We start from the raw sequence: 23,058 nt of genomic DNA, 5'->3' as shown, positions 1-23,058 counted from the left end.
GGTTTTCAACAGAGCTCTTTTGTCTTACAAAAGAAGCCACCATCTACAGCCAGACAAACACTTCATTTCAAAGGGTCATCTGTGCAAATGGGCAAAAGTCTTGCGTGAGCCATCTAGGATAACCTCTCTGGAGGGTCATGATTTTCTTGTCAGCCAATTAAGACAGCTCAATATACTGTAGAAATCTCTTAAAGATCAAGTCAATGCTAAAGACCTATAGCTACTCTGGATACAATTTCCACGGAAAACATCTTCAGATTTTAAGGATCGTTTTCAATAGCTATTTTTAACCAAATTTCAGAGCCGAATGTAAAATTATACCCTTGTTGAATTAAAAACCATCCCAACAGCACCAAACCAGCAGCGAGCCACTGCAAAAAGCATTTGCCTTTCTAATGCAAAGAGAAAGCTGGGAGCTGGTACCTCTACGGGCTTCATAAGGAACTCAGGGAGTGTCTTGGGTGGGGAAAGTTTTGTTACGAGAAGAACACTCTTTGGCAGCATATGGACGCAATAAACCAGCAAAAGCAATTCAGAGAAGAATTTTTAAGACAAAGATGGTGATAATATATGCAAAAGTTTTTCTATTTGTGTCCTCATTCATAACGCTGTAAAATTTGAGTATTTTTTTACTTTCGTAGATTTTAGACGGGGTCTTTTCAGCAGAAGTCAGTAGGAGAATTTCTATTGATATTAGTGGTATAAGCTAAGGCCTGTGCAGTGAAGAAAAGATCCCTGATAAAATGACATCTTCTTTAGCCATCGTTCCACCACTCAAAATCTTAATTAGAAGAATCCCTCGTGTTGCTAATAAACAGAAAGTAACATTTGTTCTTGCAGATCTCCAAAAAAAATGACAGTGTATTAGCAGTAGCCAGGAGTAAAAGATTGTCTCTCTAATATAGAGAGCGAATGATGTCTTCATTGATTTAAATCCCCAGAGGAGAACTAAAAAATAGAAACGCCTCCCTCTTAAAAACAAACAAATAAACAGGAAAAAGGGGGCATTTTCAAACCACAAGAATGAAGTTATGTTTTCTTTGCTTGCACAGTTATGTGCGGGTAATGGCTGGATGTAGAGCAATGTTATTCCTTTCCTGGAGTAAAATAAGAATAATAAATAAAACTTTGAAAAATGAAGAAATCCTCTACCACTAAATGAATCAGCCTCCTAAAAAAAGGCTGTGGAGCACTCCATCAGCTCTGCTGCTGGAGTGAGACAGGGGAATGCTTCACCATAAAAATTAACACGCAGCTTTAAAAGGCTGTGGTCAAATGTTGTTTCATGTAACGTCGAGAGGAGCGTAAAAAGATGCTAATGTTTTAATTTTTACGATCTAAATTGTTGCTTATGGTTAATCAGAGTTAACCTGGCTCCACTTTAAAACTGATTATGTGGCCAGTTAATTTAAGGTGACTGTATTTTCACAACCAAACACCAGGAAACTTCTATGATGACATTTGCTTACGGACACAAAGGAGGTGTACAATCCCCGTATTTTTTAAATGTCTCCCTCTCGCACGCTGGCACGGCCTCCATCACAGCTCTCTCCAAGTCCCTGCCCCTCTTGCTGAGGTGTTCATGACTCTCAACACAGTTGACAGAGGAGAAGAAATACTATCAGCTGTATTTTCTAGGCGAAGAACGCAAGTACGAAAGGGGATATTCACCCACTGTAACTCATTTAGCCAGCCGATACCTCCAGCCTCCCTGTGTAGTGACCAGAGAAAGAAATTCTCCTCTGGAGAGTGACTACAAGCAGGAATCTGATTTCAGCGCTTGGAGTTGCAATCTGGACGGATCAGTCTTTTACGTGGGCTCCAGAAGCAGCCGAGGAATAGGAGGCTACACAAGGTGCCTATAGCAGAATGCCCCTTGTAAATTCAGGTGGAAATGACTATCCTCCTCCAAAGCAAGGCACTGAAAGTGAGTCACTCACCGTCCAGACTCGGGCTTAGTCCCCAGGCTGTCCTTCCCCTCTGAGATGACAGTGTCAGCCTTTGGCTCAGCTGTGCCACTTCTGGAGGTGGAGGGCTGGGCGTTTTTCTTTCTCAGACAATTTTACATTCTGACTCTATTACTGCTGAGACTCTGATGACATACCATTTCCCCAACGATGGAAAGACTGGTTTGGATGGCAGATTTTCGCCCCCCCAGCACTCGCTGTAGAGGTGGTACTTCACTCCGAACTGCTCTCTCCGAGTCCACGCATTGCATGGAGTGGCACAGAGGGGACTAATCCCTGTCTGGGGACAGCCGTTCCTGTCCCCTGCTTCAGGTTGTTACAGAGCCCCACACCTGCAGGAGCTGCTGTCAGCATGGAAGATGCTTTCGCTGTTTAGTCCCTGACCACCAGAGCAACTAGTTTTCGACCCAGCACCACTGCCTCTCCCCGGCTCCCTGCAAGCACCAGCACGATGCTGGAAAAGCAGTGAACGAACAGGGACAAGGATTAAGGAGGGTAAAGTACATGCCAGTAAACCCGTGCTGACTTTTTTGTAGCAATGCACACTGAACAGGGGTGGTGTTGTTTTTGGAAATGTGGTGAGTGAGGAGTGACAAGAATAAACAGGACATCCTTCACATGTTTTGAATAAAGGCCCTGGGACTCTGAGGGAAATCATGCAACCATCCAGGTAGAATCAGGGAAAACAGCCTGTTTAACTTCCAGGCAGGTCTGTAAGCTCCTGCAAGGTAAAGCGAGACGTGAGTTTAAAACACGCCAGTTGCTTCCCTTGCGCACAGTATCACTCTCCAGCAAAGGAGGAGTGGGACGCCTAACAGCTCCAGCTGAGCAAAAGCGTGCAGAGTCAATGAGACTAACTTTGTGATAAGGTCATCTGTCTGTTTCCTTGTTTGAAAACTGCTGTCAGAGTTGAAGCAGGTTGGCAGCATGGGGACCCTGAAGGCACTACAGACCTCCATGACACTGATCAGCCTCAGCTGGGGCATCCACCCACACTTCTGCCATTGGGCCAGGAGCCCATTTAAGCTCAGCCCCATGCTTTGCTCTCTGTTTGGGGAGTGCTGGTCTCCTGCTTGGCCACGGTTGTGCCTCCAGCTAGCCATGGACCTTGCTGGTCCTGACCTGCAGATTGACTTCCTGGCTTGACCCCAGACCTGCCTCATCATTGCAGACTTGCCTGAAGATCAGGGTTCTTGGTTAGACCTGGCCATTGCCTCTGGCCTGCCCTACTCCCTTCCTGTGGGCTGTGGGACAGACCCTGGCTGGTGAGGTTCCTGCCATGCTGGCCTGGGGCAGCCCTGTGGCTCCTTGCCCCCAAGGAGCCACTGGCCTATGCTGTGCACTGACAGGTAGGTTGGATTCAAAGAGAAAATGTCCTTATCCCTCAATTCTTTCCCAGGTTTTAGAGAGGTGGAGTGGAAACTCTTTTGAAGTTCAGGAAGGTATGCACAGGGTGGCCATATCTATTCTATATTTCACGCAGGATGAGAACCACAAATATAGCTTTAGTATATCCGGTTGAACCCAGGAGGTAAGTGCCAGAAGCCTTACAAGACCTGCTCCCATGATGTTTGCAGCCTAATTTGGTGGGAGTCTTCTGTATTGTAGAAGCCCTTTCAAACCCAAGTGGCAACTTTTGACCTTTTGAGGTTCAGCCTTCATGTTAATCCTGTCACAGAGAAATGGAAAACCTCCATTCCTGCCAAATCTTCAAATGCTGCAAAGCCATTAGCCTGGCTGTTTGTCACTGAGTGTTCCCTGGTACTTTGCAATACTCCACCTGTAATTTTACCAAATTTCAGCTCAAGTAACAACTGTCTATCTGCCTAAATGCCCACACCAACTCTAGTAATTTAAATAAATCCAGCACAGTTTTTTATCTACTGTTTCATGAACTTCATAATTCTGTGTTGTTCCCTGTTCAGTGTTGGATGTATTTAATTCTGATGATACTGTGTTTTCCAGCCATAAGCAAAGCAAGAGTTAATTCTTATTTTTGTTGAAGCACTAAGTGGGAAGCTAGGTCATGCATAAATCCTCATTGTGCTAGGTGCTGTACAAGCAAAGAATAAAAATGATCCTAGGCTCAAGGCTTCTCTGTTAGTAGCTTGTGTCATAATTAAATTTTGTTAGGACACTTTAGAATTGCCCTTCCTCATAAATGATATCTCCATATACATTTATATCTCCATAGTAAAAGAGAAAACCTGTACACTTTTATTATTGATAATAAAACAGAAAATATAATACTCTTTTCCAAGTAACTTAGATGTAGCAATTGGAATACATGGGGGTGGGGGGAAAAGGATCTTCTTTTTTTTCTTGTATACATCTTAAGTTGTCCACTTTCAGTATTTGTTTGTGAAAATTGTCTCACACAGAGCACACTGAATTCAGGTGGAGAGCACAGAGCAGGAGCTGGTGCCCTTTTAAGAATCAAATATTGTGTCTTCATGAATAAAGCTCTAACAGTAAAGATAAGAGAAGAAAATGCAGCAACCATGTGATATATTAGCAGAATGTTTTACAAAGTCCCCCACAAAGCATCCGCTGCTCTTGAAAAGCCTAACCAGCCCAAGTGAGAAACTATTCACAAATTTAGTATTCAGATTACATACTCTGCCTTTTCAACTGCTCTCCGTACAATGAATGCCTGTACAACTACAGTAACAGACACAGATCTACAGTTTCTGTGGCCTTTGAGCTATTATGAGTATTGTGCCTCTCCATAAATTACATCTGCATGTTCTGAAAATACCAACTGTTTTAATAGGAATTAATCTATAGGCTTTTATCTTGGTGAAATACAAGGGGTACAGTATGTTGTGTCCCTTTTAAAATTAACAGGGTATGCTCTGAAGATATTCAAGGATGTTCATTATTTTCTTTATAGGTCTCTTTATTGATGCATATAAGCATAAAACAGTCCTTTATTGTAGTAAAGAGGAGGAGAAGGAATAATGAATAGATTAGCGCTTATATGGTTTTTAGATTGCCCAATGCACAGTGAAGTAAAGAAAGGTCCACGTTTGTCCTCTTCGAAGTATATTGGGATTTGATCCAGTTTGTCTTCAAAGTGCCATTTCTGTGGGTAGAGAAAAGAGGGTTCAGTCTAAAGGCAAGAAAGCTGATCCAGGGGTCTGCAGCTCTGTGGTGTTCATAGCTGTCCACAGCAAGAGTGTGTTAGATGCGTCTTTTTTTAATTTGCTAAGTATAAATAAATCTGGAGCTTTTGCTGTGGTGGACTGTTATTTATGTGAATATCTAATACAAGCTTTTTAGGAGTGAACCCCTAAAGCACCTTGACCTTATACAGGCATATAACAAAGTAGAATTAGATAATTTAAAACAGAATTTACATAAAAACATAATAATAATTCTCACATGCATATGCATACACACACATACGGGTTAAATGCATATATAGTTTAAATATTTTGCTGAAAACAGGCTGAGCCCATCACTGATGTATCAAAGCACGCTACTGACAAGCGATGAGGAATTAAATTCTCCTCCCAGCATCCCTGTGAGATGGGGGAGCTCTGTTATCTCCAGCACACAGTGGGGAGAACTGAGGCCCATGGAGACTGAGTAAAATGCCTGGAGGGACATCACAGGTCTCAAGAGTAGGTGGCTGTCGGCGCAGCCTGTGATCCCCAGGGCAGCTAGGCTTGTGTGGCCAGACACTGTCCCAGGGCAGACAGTGAAGGCTACTTAGGTCTTGCCAATGGAAATGGAGGTGAAAGGGGCTGCCCACCAGGCTGACAGGAGCTCCAGAGCCGGCTCTTTCAAACATGTGCTGAAGTGACCTCTATAACGTGGCAGCAGTCTGCGGCAAAGCTGAGAATTGCTCTTGGCGCATTGCTCGGCAGAGTAAAAACTGTGTTTTAGAAACTGAGAACTGAAACACAGAGAAACAATGACTTGACTGAAGTTACGTGGAGGACCTCTGACCATGGTTGGATGTGAACCCTGGTCTCCTGATCCCCAAACCATCACTTGGTCCTCAAGATCAAGACGGCTGCTCTGCTGAGCATCATTTGGGGGCAGGTGCGGGGTTAATGTAAATCACTGTGGAGCTCTTGCTGCAGCCCCGAGTTGAATTTTGTATTGAAACCAGTGATTCAGCCCCGGGTTGCTGTAGTGAAGATGTGCTCATCTCTGCAGTCCTTGGAGTTAACAAGACTATTTTTAAAGGTAAACCCTCTCACTTTATTCCCCGTCTCTTACTTTTCCCTTGGTGACTCCTCCTTGTTTTCACAGCTTCATTTGGTTGTGAAAGCTTATGAAGCAGCAGGATTAAAAACTCTGAAATAATTATTGTAGAGGATGGGTCTGGCTTTTCCCATCAGCTTCGGTGGCTCAAGCAGGTTCCAGCAGCTTTGGGAGAAAAGGTGTTAGCTATTAAATTATTACCTGTAAGAAGAGCCAGCTGGAAGCTTTCAGTTTTCAACATTTTGATGAAAAGCACCATAAAAATCTTGACAAGACAACTTGTAGCATTTCAATGACATGTTTTGCATTTGTCCCTGCTTTTCAATGGTCTGTAAAAGTCATCAAAGGCTTCAAAATGCTGCCGAGACCCATATCTTGGGAATTTTGACACCCCCCAAAATGAAGATGGGGATGGGGGGGAAGGCAAAACCCAAAGTGTGTGCTGTTGAGTGACTTCATCTGGACAGCTTTTGGGAAGTCACTTTCCATCTGGAGGAGAATGTCCGCAAGTAGAGTTATTCCGGCATAAACTGTTATGGTATAATTACACAGCTACAGCTTTGCCAGTCTATTTTCTAATGTAGGCAAGCCAAGCCTAGTTGTTGAAACGTAGGCGTGGGAAACAAGAAGCCTGCTTTCTAGGCTCAGCTCTGAGTGCTCTTTGTGGCCTTGGGCCAGTCCCCTAACCTTTCTGCCTCCTTCCTATGCAAAATAAGACGACATAAATTAACCCACATCACAGATGTGGCGTAATGACTAATTGGCTAAAATTTGTAGCGCCGGGGAGAGGGTTGTCTATTACCTTCAGTCTTTTTGGCTGGCTGAATAATTTAATGTATTTTTGAAAGTGGAGTTTGTCTCCCTCTCTCAGGATAGGGTGGCTCTGCCACTACAAAGCAGAATGTCATTTGATGTGAAGTGGCCTGAGCTAATTAAGCCCGGGTTTTACTTTACTGCCTCTAACAACAGTATTGCGCCTGCGCGTAGCTGGAGCAAGAGTTAAGGCTGTAGTTAGGATTTTGCTTGAAAGCAAAACTTACAGGTACCAAGAGCCTTTGCAGGCTCTTGATACACAAAGTATGCGGGTATGTAGTGATGAAGGTACTTTCATTAGTGCAACCCACGGGCAAAATATGTGTGAGTTATTCCCCTTCGGTACCAGCGAAAATAAAGGATAACTCCATATTACTCCAGTTGGCTGCTCTGTCGGGTAAATAGGCTCAAGAGTGTACGGGACGCCGAATTCTGATGCTTCCCTAGTGCTTGCATGCTTAACTTTGCAAATTTAAATTTAATAATATCTGTGAATGTAATGCATGACATGCGCCACCAGAGCTTCTTAACAGACCGTTAACTCTGGTGCCTAATAATGGCATTACCATGATCACCAGCATCCAGCAGTTCGGCTTCGATGAAGAGATGCTCAAAGACGAGAAGGATGATGCTGTTGCACCTGAACCAAGACCTGCAGGAGGCAAGGGAAAGCTCCTGTGAGAAAGCACACCAAGGGCTCGCCATCGGCATGGAAGACACCGGGCAGCGCCTTGAGGTAGAGGGGCTGGGGTAGGTCTGGGTCAGGGCCCCAGGTGGGGCCGTGGAACTTGGTGGTGCTGCTTCAGCCTTGGCCGTGACACACAGCAAGGATTTTCCTCAGGAGAATAACGCTATTTTTACCCTTTTCCCCACCACGCTGACTTCTCAGGAGAAAGGGGGAGACGACGGCGTAGAAAGGCTTTTATTTTAACGGGGCTTTCCCTCTAAGCGAAACGCTTACGAAAAGGCAAAGAAATTACCTCGCGTGTACTTTTGAATGTCCAATTCCATAACAAGCAGGGCGGCTCCGAAACCTTCCCCTCTGGCTTTACACCGCGCCCCCCCCCCACCCCCGACCTCGGCGGCAATTAGCCTATAGGAAGGGGGGCGGGGGGGACGGACGGAAAGACGGGCCTCGGCGAGGGGAAAAAAAAAAAAAAACACACAACAAAAAAACAATTTAAAACCGGGCGTTTAAAAATAGAAGTGCTGAATCATGAGTCCGCCGACAAACTTCACCCCAGCGGCTGTGAGGGGAGGCGGCGGCGGAAAGAAGTGTGTGTGGGGAGGCGGGGGGGGGGGGGGGGGGGGGGGGGACGACGCGGCCGTTGCTCTGAGGGGGGCGGCGCGCGCCCGCCTGAGGCGCGGAGCGCACGCGGCGGCGGCACTTGTCCTCTAATCGATTGCCGAGCGCGCTGAGCGGCCCTGCCGGCGCGGGCACCCGCCCCCCGCGCCCCCCCGCACACCACCACCACCACCACCCCCCTCCGCCGCCGCTGCTTCGCCGCGACGGCCCCGTACGGGGCCGTCGCGGCGAAGCAGCGGCGGCGGAGGGGGGGGGGGGGGGGGGGGGGGGAGGGTGCGTGCGCCCGCGCCGGCGCGTTTCCGTGCGCGTCCATGCGGGTGTGTGTGAGTGCGTGTCCGTGAGTGCGGGCGGGTGCTGCCGCCGCCGCCGGATCGGTTTCTCGGGGTTTGACCAGCTGTCCCAGGCTAACCCCCGTCTGGCTGAAGATGGAGGAAGTAAAAACAGGATTACCCTTAGCTACGGCTCCGCTGCCTTAGTTGCCGGGAGCCGACGGCCGCGCACACCAAACACATCCAACCACCCCTCCAACTAGGGAGCCGACACTAATAAAAAACACAAACAAAAGGGGGAATGGAAGTGATTCACTGCCTGCGCGGCTGAGGTAAATCTGCGCCTGGCTTCTTTATATTTCTTTTTATTTTCCTCTCTCTCCTCCCCCCCCCCCCCCCCCCCCCCCCGTCCTTCCCACCTTCTTTCCCCTCCTCACCCCGGTCTTTCTTTCCCCGGTGGGGAGGACACCTCCGAGGCGGCGGCGGCGGGGACGGCGGGGCTGGCTCTTGTCTGTGTCTGTTTGTGCGCTGTGTCCCCGGCTAAAGTGCGGTTGTGCAGCATCTCCCGCACGGCGGTGGGCTCCGCTGACTTGTTGCTGGTACCCCACCCCCTCAAAAAAAAAACAAAAACCAAAAAAAAGCCAAAAACAACCAAAACCCACCTAAAACCTAAAAAAAAAATGCCCCCAAATGCACCCCGAGCGGGCGGCGGGCGTGCGTGTGCCGGGGCTCGCTCGCTCCGTTAGTCAGCGCCGGCCCCAACTGCCATTTCCCTCAGCGCCCGCCGCCACCTGCGGGCCCCCGGGGGGCTGCGGCCTGGCGCGGCGGCGGGGGGGCACCGGTGTGTGTGTGTGTGTGTGCTGGGGGGGTGTGTGTGTGGAAAGGACAGGGAGAAAATGGAATAAGCTGAGAAATGAAACAGGACTTCCATGACTTTGACAGATTGTGGTCTGGGCGGGGAGCGGCAGGGATGAGGCGCCCAGGGCCGGAGCAGCGCTCCGGGAAGTTGGCCTAGGTCTCCTGCGCGGGGTGTGAGAGCGTCTGCCGGGACCCCCCCGTCCCCTCCCTCCCCAGACCCCCCTCGCCCCATCCCGCCCCGCATCCCCTCCTCTCCTCCCCCCCCTCCCTGGTTTTCGTGCCGATCCGTAAGGAACCGGTGGATCAAGTTTTCATCTCTCTCTCTCTCTCTCTCTCCCTCCCCGCTGGTTAATCGCATTGCTGTAGCACCGGCTGACCTCCCTCCCTCCCTCTCCCTCTCTTTTTTTTTTTTTTTTGTTCTTCATCTTTCTTCAAAGTATGTGCCATTCCTGAGCGCCTTTCCCCGCCGGCTCATCCCCGGGGCTGCCCGGCTCCGCATGCCCCACCTGTAAGTGCCGGGGGCGGGTTTCTCTCCCCTTCCCCTCTCCCTCTCCCTCCTCCCCACCTTCCCCTCTTTTTAAAAAATATTTGCTAAACTTTCCCCATCCTGCCGTGTCTTCAGCCTGAGCAAAACTCTCTCTCTCCATTCGTTGTGGAGAGGGAGGCTTAGCAGCTGGGATTTGCCATCACCAGCCTAAAAACGGTTACCAAACTTTTTCTTTCCCCCCCCCCCCCGGTCCTCCTCCCTCCCTGGAAGAAATAAAAAATAAAAATCAAACCGTGTTTTAATTTCGGTTATGGATGGTTCTGTGTTTCTTTTTGTCGTCCTTTCTCTTCCTCCTCCCTTCCTCCCCTTTCTTTCCTTCCACTTCATTGGCTGGGATGATCTTTCCCTGTTGCTTCTGATGTTTCTTTCTTTTTCTCAGTGTGTGCCTGCCTACCTGGACTAGGGGGAAGATAAGGTAATTTTGAAGGGTTTGAGGAAGCGGCTTACCTGTTTTTAAAACTTTTTTTTTTTTTTTTGGGAGATCTCTTTTTAAGAGTCCTGTGAAAATCAGTAATTGAAGAGTTTGGTAGCAGCTGGGCAGGTTGAAATTTAAGTGTTATGTGCTGAATGCCTTGGGAATTTGATCTGCTTTATACCAAAGAAGAGCACAGAGAAAAGTATTTATTTATTGGGGGGAAAGGCATGGGGGAGAGGAGGGGGAGGAAAGCAGGTTAAGAGAGGGGGAGGGAAGTGGTTTTGGAGACAAGAAGTGAAGCTGCCTGTTTTCCAGTAAGTAATGGAGAAATTCCAGGAGCCAGGGCTAAATATACTTGGCGATCAATACAGAAATGGCTCATTGTGAATAATTTAGCTGCCTGGTGCAGTGAGAGTTTTGAAACTAAAGGCAAAAAAGAGGCCGTGGAGGGAGAGAGGAAATAAAATTCTCCTCTGGTCATGTCAGATTCTTAACTTTTCCACTTAAAAGAACATAGTTATGATTATTGATCTCTCTCTCTCTTTCTTTTTTTTTTTTCCTCAATATATATCAAATGATAGCTAGGGGGTGTCATTCTATACAGTTACTTGGGTTTCTGGAAAGTAATAGCTTGTTCTGTGTCAGCAAAGTGCTTCCAGAAACTTTAAGATTGCTTCATGCCACAAAATGCATGATCTGGGAGTATTAAGTGTGACGTTCGGCCCCATGCTGTGACAGATAAATGGGGTTAGAGTGAACAGGTGCGTGTACAGGTGTGCGTGCGCGCGTTCGGTGGTGTGAGACAAAGAGTTGTAATAACTGTCTGGAAGGGGAACGGACGCAGGCGGGCTTTATTTTGTTTAGATCAGGATGAAGTCTCTTGGAGCGCCTGTGAAAAGAGCAATTGTTAATTGTAGCCATCTCCTCAAAGTCTGTTCTGGCTGCGAGAGTTGATAATTGATAAAGCATTACCATCCCGGCTTGAACAAAACAAGTGGAAAGTCAGGGGAAAAAACCTCTCAGATCAGGTAAAAATGCAAGTGGGGGACAGAGAGGGGTACGGTCAGACCAAGGTGATCCCAGTGCCCCCTGCCCAGGAGGCAGCTGCATTTCTCTACGGGGATAATTTGCAGGAAGAGTTTCAGTGCTTTGCAAATGAGTACATGGCGGTACACTTGCGTTTCTCTAGGCAATGGTTGCAACAGCAGTAAAATGGGCAACTACTTAGGGCTTTAAGTAAGTTTAATCATCTAATGGTTGATACTGACAGGCGTCTTTGAGGGTGTACTTTTCTGCCTTGCAGCACTGCACTTTGACTATGGAAGCAGAGGCTGCTGATGGATATATAACATGTAAGTAGTCATTTCATTTGATTATTCTGAATTAGTTTCCTTTTTCCGCTGCCCTTTCTATAATGCAGACGCCTGAAACTTTAGCTTCCTTGTATATGGTCTTTGCTTTGAGATGATGCCGAATTAATAGCATTTAAACATAAACTTTGTGTGTGACTGAAAAATGCATGGGGATGTGTGCATGGGTGAGTAGCTCTAGGTTTAAATATTTGCTGAGGATGAATGAACTTTGCAAATGAGAGAGAGTTCATCTTCAGAAATTCAAATTGCAGCCAAAAACTTTTTATGCCTTTCACTATGCATTTCTCCCATTTTCTGTGTCAGGGCAAAATGTCTTAGTTTGAGTGCTTTGTTTAACTGTCAGTTAACCGAGAGCTTTGAGGGGGGAAAGTCTGTGTGGCAAAGTGCTCCTTCAGTCTTCTGCCCAGCCCCGAGTCTCAGCCTCTGCTAATGGAAAAGTAATCCTAACTTCTCTTGAGACAAAGCAGCTGGGGCAAGATTTGTCATAGGTGTGTGCATAGAAGACGGGTGGCAGTAGGTTTGAGGGGGCTGTTAAAATCAGTCAGTCAAACATCTGCCTGTGGCCACTGAGTTTTTATAGTCTCTGAAAGACCCCGCTGGTAAAGGAGGGAAGGGCAGGGGCGAAGGGAGTGAGCGAGGCGCGCTTTTTTAATGGTTGTGTCACTCTGCTGAAGAAGGGGATGGAAACTTACAGGGGACTTGTTTTGTGAAAGCAGGTGACAATGAGCTTTCGCCAGAAAGGGAGCGCTCCGGCATGGCCATTGACCTCACCTCCAGCACACCCAACGGGCAGCACACCTCCCCCAGTCACATGGCAAGCAGTAAGTCTCCTCTTAAACATCTTCCTAGCAGCCTCTTTGGGTTAGTCGGGTCCTCCGGGTCTTCAGTTTGCTTACTGGGTCTGTAGGAGTTGATAATAAAAGAAGAGAAGGACAGGATAGATTATTTTTTTTGTTGTTTTCCTTTTCTTTTTTTTCTTGTTCATGCTGGTGTCTCATCTAAACATGAACGGGATTGCTAGTCTGAACTATCCCAAGGTGGCATTTGAGAGCTGGTCCTTACCTGTTCCAGGTAGGAAAACCCTAGGTTTGACATGTGCTGGTTTTGTTTCATCAGGTTTTGAAATCCGAATGGAAATTGTTGTTGTTATTATTATTACTTACTGTGCTTCCCAAAACACCTTGAAGTAGCTTTATTTGAAAACAAACAAATTTTATTTACAAAAAGACTTTACTCTGGCAAAAGTATAAAGTTAAGGTGTCTGGGTTTGATGACAGGTTGTATTTTACTATTCCATGTAGAAACTTCAGCATCCTATTCATTGCCTCAGCTTTGCCTTGGCAAGTCCAAAAGCGGCTGGGATAATTGGAAGTTTATGGGGCTCGATAGTTGACTCTCTAACAAACTGAAAGGATTTTGGTTTAGAATGTCGAGGAGAAATTAAGAAAATGTAGAGATTTAGGCATCTACTGAGAGCGTCACATGCTGATAATATTTTTGTAATTATTTTCATATTATACTTTGGAGGTGGATAAATGTAGTTTACCCACATCTCATAAAACCAACATCCTTTCTTTTGTGAGTGAGTGCCATGGCTTGTTTTACTGTTGGTTACAATGTTACATGAAGATATTTGCCTTAAAGTACCTCTGTACTAGTATTCAAAAATAACTTAACATGCTTTGCTTCCAAGATAATTTCAGAGGGTTCCTCTCTATGTGATACTAATTTTCTTTCCAGTGTGTGTACTATAGTTCCATATTTATCTTTTTAAACTGAGTGTGTAATACCCCACCGAAAACCGTGAAAGAAAAAGAGGGCTTTTAGGGTTGCTTGCTTTAAAATACAGTGTGTTGCCTTCAGAGTCTTTCTTGCTGAGAAAAAGATGTTACTTTCCTTTAAGAATTCTTCTTTCCTCCTGCAAATTATGAGTAAAACGCAGTTTTTATGAGCCTTTAAAACTGAGGGTTATTATGAAGATCTCCCAATTATATACATGTTGCTAGAGAATATGATTGCTAATACTCTGGACTGAACTTTATATGACAACCGATCATAATTCAGCATCTTTAGACAATTCCAATCCTGCTGCACTGGGATTCTGATATATTTTATTATGTTGTAAAAGTTTTACTACTCACTTTCTTCATTTTCTTTGTTTCCTTTTTATTAATGGGAAGCCTTCATTGGAAGGGGGAAAAAAAGCTCCCTGTTTTAAATCTTCTTTATAATCTAGACTAAAAACCGGAGTCAAATTAGGGAATAAAAAGATCTAGGATGAAGTCATGCAAAAATACTTTAACACATTCAGTATTTTCATGCTCTTTGTGTTAACGTTTTCAATGATTTTTAAGCTTCGTTAATTTTTGCAACACACATGTATCCGCAGCCTTGGTGAATATCTTATTTTTTTAGATGTGTTTTTTGGCCTCTCACAGGTGTCTCAACTGCTTTCATCAGCGCTGCTCTGCGTTAAGCATGTACTGCTGTTGGAAAAATTAGGGGCTCTGCCTGGGTTTCCTAAGCCAAGCAAAACTCAACCTTCTTAAATTGGTTGTAATTTATTTACTCTTTGCAGGCATAAGAATGTTTTGCAGAAAGGCGGTTTGTTCTGTCTTTAACATGGAAGGTATTGATTAGAGGTTGTCGGCTTTTGTGGCAGCTGTTACATTGGTTCATTTAAGGTTTTTGGCCAAATCTTGAATCTGGCATGTGTAGACTAAATCGCCAGGCTGTGCTTTAGAGCTTTCCACCTGTTTCGTGGGGTACAGGAAATCCTTTTAAAGGTTCAGTAACTGAGGGGCCCATGACCTCCTTTTTTTCTTTTTTTGTGTTTCTTCTTCTTTTTTTCTTTTTTTTTTTTTACTTTAATTTTCTTTTTAGGAGAGGTGGAGGTGGGAGGGTAAGGAAGAATAGCTGTTTCAAATATTTTGTATGAATTTGGTAGCTCACAACGGATTGACCCATCATAGGAAGTGCCTGCATTGTGTTTCAGTATGGTTTTAATTTCTAGTGGAGTCACTAGAGACTGATGTGCTGTTGGCCTGCCCAGGGCATGTCATTCTGGCTGGGTAGGGTTTGCTAACGGGAGAAGGTGGTACGTGGATCAGGCCCCAGATGTTTCACTCCCGATTTTGTTGCCAGTTGCCCCAAGAAGGTGGATGGCCCTATTTATCTGTGCGCTCAGGATATGCACCTGCAGGGTAGAGATCTAAGTTTTGACCTTTGTTCTTGTGTTCCATTGAATTGTTTTCAACCACAGCTCTTAATTTAGCCTTAATTTGCGTCTGGCTCAAACAGAGACAAAACCATGAGAAGGAAATTTCTTGGATCTGTACTGAAATGACTGAGCAGTGCTCTCCCAGCAACAGTAAAATTATGTGCTAGGTAAAGAGTTTTCTATGTTCATTAGCCCCTGGCAATCCGTGTTAGTAGGAGTTCTGGCTGGGCTACTGATATTTTCAGGTTCTGTTCCAAAAGGTTTCGGGTTAAATATTTTGGCTTGTGTTGGAAAGTTGTCTACTGCATCCTTTAACCTATTATCGTTTTCAAGTATCTAGACGGGATATATAGGTTATGGATGGGGCTTACACTCAATTTTCCTTGTGAATGAGATGATCCTGAAAGATAAATCACAGTAAATCGCCTGTCATAGCTAACTAATGATCTTACATGTACCTTACGGTATGTATCTGCCTTTAGCAGAATACAGTATATATGTTGGCAGATGCTGTGTTCTAAAATACTTTATTGTCATTTTATGTAAGCAAAGATTTAAAATATGTGTAAACAGCCAAACTGAATAGGTTGATAGATCATCTCACTTTCCTCTACAGCAAAAGCCAAATTAGTGCTGTACCTGCTGGGTACAGATGATACATTTACACAGCCCCAAATCTGGAAGTCCAGATTTTCTTCTGATCTTTGGTAGGAAAACTCTTCCAAGTGCTGACACGCAGAGCTGGGCGTCAAAGGCCTGTTCAATTAACTTCGCGTTGGTACTAGAGAGTTCCCTGTATGGCCCTAAAAGCCCTCCTCTAGACCCCACCGAGTTCAAGGGGGTCTGTCTTGTTGCCTTTGGTGAGTGTTGAACTGGGTTATAAGTGATCAGGAACCTCAGAATAGGAACTGGCATGCTAATTAAAGGCTGTTGGGGAATCCTTATAAAAGAGGCTTTAAAAAGAAATAATTCCCAGTTGCCTCCTCATAATACCATGCTGAGTTCTTACTGTAGTTATTTGAGATATATATTACTTTTTTTTTTTCCCTGCGGGTTAAAATGGACTTAGAAGAATGTCCCCTTTGGAAACAGAGTTGTTTGGTTAATTGACTCAATGACCGCTTTGTATATGAAGGATACTTCTCTAAGACCACTTGCCTGGTGTCGCATGGAAAATAGGAACAGCAGCTATTAGCATCTGACAGTTAGTGGCAAAAGAAATTTCCTTTTAAATTAGAGACTTTACAGTGCATGTCCTAGATAACTTTCTTATCTTTGCTTTCATAGACAAAAGGAGCCATTAAATGAAACAGAGTCAGAACAATCATAAATATCAAACTCAACATCTGATGTTTGAAACTGATTAAAATTGTGGTACGCTTTCAAGATGTGTTTATAGTAGCTTAAAGTGTTACTAAGTTATGAGAAATAATTTATTAAGAAAATAAGCATTGTCAACTGACTCTGCTGAAAATAATGAGACGATTGCATTTTCTCCATGGCGGGGAATGATCACGCAGTTATCTGACAAGATAACTGTTGGGACAACAGTATTAAGTTTGAGTGATTTCAGCAGCAGTATTTAAAGAGAACTCGGGCAAGGTCTTATAATGTAGCCAATACTCTATTCCCAGTGATCGGGGTGTACTGGGGTAGACTATCACTTTTTTTTTTGCTAACTTCAAAGCCCCAAATCTGTCTTGATTACTTTCATTTTTCAACTCTAAATTGTCATATAAGCCCTGTTTTGTCACAGTTGTGTTGCCCTGAGCAGAAAGTTTCATGTACCACAGCAGCATCAGCACCACATCTGTATGGATAAAGAAAATGTAACCGTGCAGTCTGCCTTTTGGAATGAAAATGCGTAAAATTAGAGGTTGCTTCATGCCTCAGCTACGTGGCAAACAAGCATTGCCATCGCCAGGGTCTACAGCACAGGCATGTGAGGCTGGACCTTGCACTGGGATTCTTTTTGGCTCAGTATGTGTATTTTTTCAGTAGGATGAGGTGATGGAGGCTGAGCTTCTGCAGGCAGCTTTTCTTCAGGGAGGGTAGTTGAGGCTGGGCTGGGCTGCAGGGGGGAAAACTGAATTAGTACTTTGAGGGAGTCACTCCCCTGACACGTGCACTGGGGCATGAAGAATTCTGGCAGCCAAACTGCTGTGGTCTGAAGTGGGGATTCAGGTCTCCGGTTCTTCCAAATATCTTGGAAAGTGTGAAACACTGCATATGGTGCTTAAAAACTTGGACTGGAAAACCTTAAGATGCTGAGGAATCTCTTTCCTCGGTGGACTTTAAGGAGTAGGGTAGGCAACATTTATTGGTCTGGGTATCTTTGGGCGTGCCCCAGTGAAGGGAGGTGGGCTTTTGATAGTCATTTGAGAAGTCCTGCAGTCCTTTGTGTCTGACTTTCCAAGCCTGACAGTTGGATGTTTAGAGAGCTCAGCTGTGGAATTTCACAGTGATGCCCAATACAGATGTACCTGTGGTTTTACAGGTTGATGGGTGGCGAAGACACGTTTTGCCAAGATGAGCTTCGACATAAGGGATGAGCTCAATAAAGCGTGGCAGGGAACTGCCCGAAGTGAGCTACTTTGACACTTAGAGAAGCAATGACTTTGTTTCAGTATTTTAACCTCAGACTCCCTGAGGATTGCCAGGGAAATAATACTCATGAGAGTTTTAGCCACTGGGTTTAGCTTTCTTGAAGTTTAAGGAGGAAAAATAAAGCAATAAAAAATAATAACCAAAAAAGAGGTGAGGGTTTAAACAGAAATATAAAATCTAGGGTTTTGTCCACACATGTGAAACCGAAGTTCTGCACAATAGTGTTACGCTGTTTCTTTTTTTTTTCTTATTAAAAAAAAAAATCACCTGGAAATTAAATACCTGTGGGATGCACCTTGGATTGTTGTACCTTCATAAACGTCACCTTATATTTTTCACACTGGTACGGTTAAAATCATGAAGTAGTTCCTCTGATACAAAATCTGTGTGTAGATGAAAACTGAGTAGCTGCTGAAACTACTAGGTGTTTAAGTAACTACTCTCTGTGGCTCACACTTCAATGGTGGAGGGTTCCCCCGTGTGTTTTTCCATATCTTCTGTCACGGTGTCTCTGGCATTCCCTGTGGAATCAGGCACTCGGCTGCAAAAACATTCCTCTCTCTCGGTGAGTGTTATAACGAGGGTGGAGCGAAATGATCAGTTAATCTCATTAAATAGGTTTTTATTCATTCTGATGGAAGTCTCCTGAGAGGTCATCTGCCAGGACTTTGTTGCAGCACACACCTTTCTTGGGGAGCTTCTGTTATTCTCTTGGACTGTCAGGTTCGGTTAACTTTCCTTGGTACACACCCTGTTACAACACTCGGTGCTCTTGCTAGCTTTGTAGTCAGCAAGTTTGCAATGTTTGCTTCTGGAATTTCAGTTCCTTCTCAGACATGCCAACAAAAAGAGCAATCCTAATCTTCCTTGAAATGTGTCACTTTGATAGCAGCTGGACGATGAGATACCCATTAGAGAGCGCTCTGTCTTTCCGATCCCTGAATCTGGGGGAAGGTGCCACTCCTGTTGAAATCGATGAGTGTGTTTTTCCTGGGAAATTGGATTGAGGGCTTTTCTCTAGTCCTCTGGCTAAATGGCAGTTTGCGGGACTAGGTCTTACAGGTGAAAATGCAGCTACCTGCATCATTTTTGTGCATTACTGAGAGGGAGCAGTGCTTATTCTCCTTCCAGTGCCAAGAAGGCATCTTGGAGGAGCGATGCTATTCTAGCCAGGAGGAAAAGGCATAGCCCTCTTCTGCTTTTTCCTCAGTAGTTGCAGTGAATAAAAACTCCTTGGGGGATCCACCTTGAAGCAGCTCTGTAGAAAATTTAAAAGAAGGCTGTGCCACTGCTCTCTGCAGTAACAAGACCTGTTGCCAGCCTGCGTGGAGAACCTCTGTCACGGCATGTTGTCCCTCGCCCAGAGCGGTGAACACTTGTTTGGGGTCCAGGCAGCCGACTGCTGCGCCCCAATGGAAGGCAGCAAAGCTGCGATTATCCCCAAGAAGCAATGAGACTTGACAGGTATGGCTCTGGGCGAGGTGACCAGAGGCCCAGATTTTGTCCTGACTCTTGTCATTGGAGGGGAGTCCCTTCATGTTTCTGTGCTGCTTTTTTCCTCTCTCGCCTTTTTTCTGAGTGACAGAGGCCGTAGATCATTCAAGATGGAGGTTTAGATGGCACATGTTAGGCCTTGTCAAAAGTAGGAATTTTATTATGATAGCTGCTTTGCTTAGGGGATTGTTTTACATTTAATTTTTGTAGCCCTGTAATGAGACATGTTCAGAAGTACCTTAATACCGGCGTAGCTTATTTCCTGTTCCGCGCAGGAATAATTGTGGTAGTCCTAAAGCACCCTGGTCTGGTGTGATTACATTAGAGCAACCACAGCATTTTAACTCTTCCCGTACAGCTGAGCGTTACCAGGTCTGTGTGCAGACAAACCCCTATTTACACCGCCCAGCAAAACGTGCCCTTGATCCGGAGCCAGGTCTACATTACTGGCTTCTGTTGGTACCACGGTGTCAGCCTGTGGCTTTGAAGAGCTGTAATCCCTCACAGGTGGAGTGATGCTGGCAGAAGCTCCTGCTATGAGCGTAGTCCTGGCTGGCAGGGTCACCTGCAAGTGGTGTTGCAGGCGGTACACTGGAGCGTGTCGTAAGACAGCAGGCGCTGTTCCTGGAAAAGCATGGGGTTGATTTACCCCCCTCGTTTCTGATAGGTCATTTAAATTTCTGTAAATTAGAACCTCCAATTTATTTTTTTTAACTGACTTTTGCTTTCTTCACACCTCTTATTTTTGACCCTGCTTACGAGTTTTTGTGTTTGTTTCTTTAATGCTGTGTGGCCAAGGCATAGGACGACAGAGGTGGTGGGCTCTGTGTGTGTGGTACCCACTCTTTTAGCTCACAGCTGTCCGGAGAGGTCAGAGGGCTCTCGGTCTCCCCTCTGGTGAAGCTGAGATTGCCTGTCAGGTGCCTGTGCCCTCTCAGGAACAGGGGGAACACCTGTCGGTGGTTGGAGGTCAGTCCTAGGGCCAAACTGCACTCCCAGCCCTGGCGTGGAAGGGATGAATATCTGCATCTACCAACCAGTGGAGAATGAAAAAGACAGCAGAGTTGAAGTGCATCATCTCCTAAACAGGTAGGGGTCCCTCTTCTTGGCAGGCTGTGGATTTTATGCAAGGTATGGGCCAAGGAATCTGGTTCACTCCAGACCTACCTCCACTCTCCCCACCATGGCTTCTTGTTACTTGGAGAAGCTGCACAGACTGGTTTTTGTTGGTTTTTTTCCCCACCCCCTCTTTCTGCTGAGGCGTTGGTACCACCTGTGAGGCTCTTCTGGGCACAGGAATAGTCACTGCAGTAGGGGAGGCAGAAGGGAAGACTAGTGGGAATATTAAAGTCCATTCCCTACCCCTGGGCTGGAGATCTGAGGATTCAGGTCTACTGTCCGCCCTGAAGCTTTGTGCGGTGGGGACAGAAGACCCAGCCGCATCTTTGTGCTGTTGATGTCAGGTCCATTGTCCTAGGGGGTGGAGGTCTGAAGCAGTTTCCAAAGAAGGTAGGACGTACTGAAGCACAGAAAATCCATTCACCTTGTCTGCCTCTCTCGTCTGTCACCTTTTTTCTCATGAAGTTTCCTCTTACGTGAAGAGGTAAGACAGTACATGCTTCATCTCCAGCTAATGGAAGATCTGGGCAGGGCTTGCAATAGAGGTGCTCCGTTTGCAGTTAAGGCACATATGCAACAAAGCTCGAGTTTCTGATGCGGGATATTTTCTTGTTTATTCCCTTTGTTCCTCTACTTAAAAAAAAAAACCAAGTGTTAACCTAAAGGTATCTATGCTGTGATGTTCAACAGTAGGCTGGAGTCTTCTCAGCTCTTTATTAGTCATGTTTCCCTTACATTCCCCTAAGCCTCCAAAAAATCACGAATTCCGTCAGAAGAAAGTGATGTTGTCCTGGTATTTCTCAAGGGACATGTGCTCCCTCAGTCCGTGAAAGGTGTGTTGGTGAGTGCCGCAGAAAGCTGGCTGGAGAGGCCTGTGATATGCCCAAGTCCATGTTAATTTTTCTCATAATTACTCTTTGATTTGGGAATGTGTGTGTGTGTGCAGTCGTATGAGAATTCACACCTACTCTTTCCTAGTCCCCAGCTCAGCCTTTGGACATTTTATGATTTCCTTTGCAGGCAAATGTGCTCTCTTAGGTAATGGTCTAGCCATAAATCACAAATGGGGAGGATTTTTGGTAACTGTATCTGTGCATCCTTTAAACTCCAGCAGCGTGAATTTAACACCCGCTTCTGTCCAAAGAGCAGCAAACAGGATGGCATGAATTCCCTTCTTTTGAAAATGAAAGAAGTTGTCTCTTTCTGTATGAAAACAGCAAGTCTTTTTACACAGAAGAGGTATGAGCTCGATTCATCTGGGGAAGAGTAGCTATTCTCTTTAAATCATGGATGGCTTAAAAGTTTCCAGGAAAGAGTTGCAGTAGATCGAAGACCTTGTTCTGGTTAGCAGCCAGGTCTGTGATAAAGGGGAGAAGGCTCAGGCAAAAGAAGAAAACGGGGTTTGGTTTTGGTGAGTTTTATTTCTTGAGAAATTAGTATCCTGCAGTGTGCGTTTTGCCTTGTCCAGAAAATTGCCCCGAAGGGTAACAAATCTTATTAATTAGTGGGTTTGCATACTGCTTTTAGTTGTCCGTTCCTAGGTACGGTCTTTGTATTGCACGTTGTAGTATTGTGGTGAGGGGCCTCTCTCCCTGCACCTCTGGAGCTTGGTCTGGCACGTGCGCAAAGTTTGCCCCAGTACAGAAATATTTTAGAAGACACTGTTGTGCCTTAAATTCACTCAGTGCTTTAATCCTCATCACCTTTCAGATGTAGGCATGTCCTAGACATAGATGCGTGTAATAGTTTTACAGTTTAATCTCCCCAAATTGGGTCAACTTTACCCGTTGTTTTGACCTTGTTACCAGAACAGGTGGTTCCTGGGTGAGTTTAATACACCTCCATGCAGCTGTGTGGAACAATCTGGGATGTCAGCTTCACTTGGAACCTCCCGTTTGAAATTTTTCCTCTCACTTAAATACACAGACCTCTCTCTCCATCACTGTTAAGCATTATCCTTTGGATAATCTGTTCTTCTAGAATGTAATGTAATAATATCTCCTCATTATATCATGCTTTTTCAACAATAAATCTTTAAGAGCCTCACAAAGGATGCCGGTTACAAGAGATACAAATGGGTGAATAAAATTATAGGATGAAGAGGTGGAGAAAAATTAGAGAAATCAGTATTAGTATGAATTCAGCTCCTATAGGTGGGAGGCAGTCAGCTTCATCATCTGTGTATTTGACTTCAAAATGTCAGATTATAGGTAGCCCTCAAGAGTTCAGAAGAATTATACTCTAGTTTTGTGTTTAAGGGTCAAGTAGTATATGACATTAGCAGACTATGACAGCACTGTGAGCTTTATTCTTGTGTTCTCTTTAATTTGTATTCTGTCAGTTGCACAATTTCTGTATTTCTCCAAAGTCCCATGCACTCGTATGTGAATCCCAAGGCAGAGTGTTCTCAGAGTATAAATGTTATCACCAGTCAGCTGCCCCCAAATTACCTAATACCAAGTAGAGAAAGTTGGCAGCTGGAAAAAAATTTTGAAAATGTGTCCAGCCTTGGCTTATGACAAGCCTGTACATGTGCGATGTGTGTAAATACAAACTGAAGGCACTTATAGAGAGTTTTGGTCACATACAATAGAGATGTATAGGCTTGAAAAATATTAGAATCATGCAAGTCTCATGAAATTAGGAAGCCAGAGAGAGGAGGGGTATGTGAATTGTGCCTCTGCTGAAGGAAAAGCTATTAAGCGCCACCCTCTTCAAATGTCAAATGCATGGGAAAAAGTTGCTGGAAGCCAGTCTCTAAGTCTGCTGCTCCAAGAACCTACTTTTTGTTAGATGTTTGTGCAAAATCACCTCGCTGGTCGGACTGTGAGACCAGACGTGACTCAGGCTATCAG

At 45.1% G+C, this 23,058-nt stretch overlaps 1 protein-coding gene across 4 annotated transcripts in view; it reads left to right on the top strand.

Annotated features, from left to right (window-relative positions):
• The first annotated feature begins 8,564 nt into the window (after nucleotides 1–8,564).
• The window catches only part of IKZF2 (IKAROS family zinc finger 2), a 119,450-nt gene continuing 104,956 nt past the window's right edge, over nucleotides 8,565–23,058 (top strand). For 3 of the 4 annotated variants that reach the window (XM_063341398.1, XM_063341396.1, XM_063341395.1), the window contains exons 1-3: nucleotides 8,565–8,902; nucleotides 11,694–11,742; nucleotides 12,480–12,584. In XM_063341398.1, coding sequence (XP_063197468.1) covers nucleotides 11,709–11,742; nucleotides 12,480–12,584 — 139 coding nt within the window. In that variant the 5' untranslated portion in view covers nucleotides 8,565–8,902; nucleotides 11,694–11,708. Of the gene's footprint in view, nucleotides 8,903–11,693; nucleotides 11,743–12,479; nucleotides 12,585–12,788; nucleotides 12,835–23,058 lie in introns of those variants that run through there. The other variant, XM_063341397.1, reaches the window with a different exon arrangement.

This window comes from Chroicocephalus ridibundus, chromosome 7, assembly GCF_963924245.1.
Source record: "Chroicocephalus ridibundus chromosome 7, bChrRid1.1, whole genome shotgun sequence".
Lineage (NCBI taxonomy): Eukaryota > Metazoa > Chordata > Aves > Charadriiformes > Laridae > Chroicocephalus > Chroicocephalus ridibundus.
Note: the sequence above shows the minus strand (reverse complement) of the source record. Positions and strands in the feature narration are given on the sequence as shown.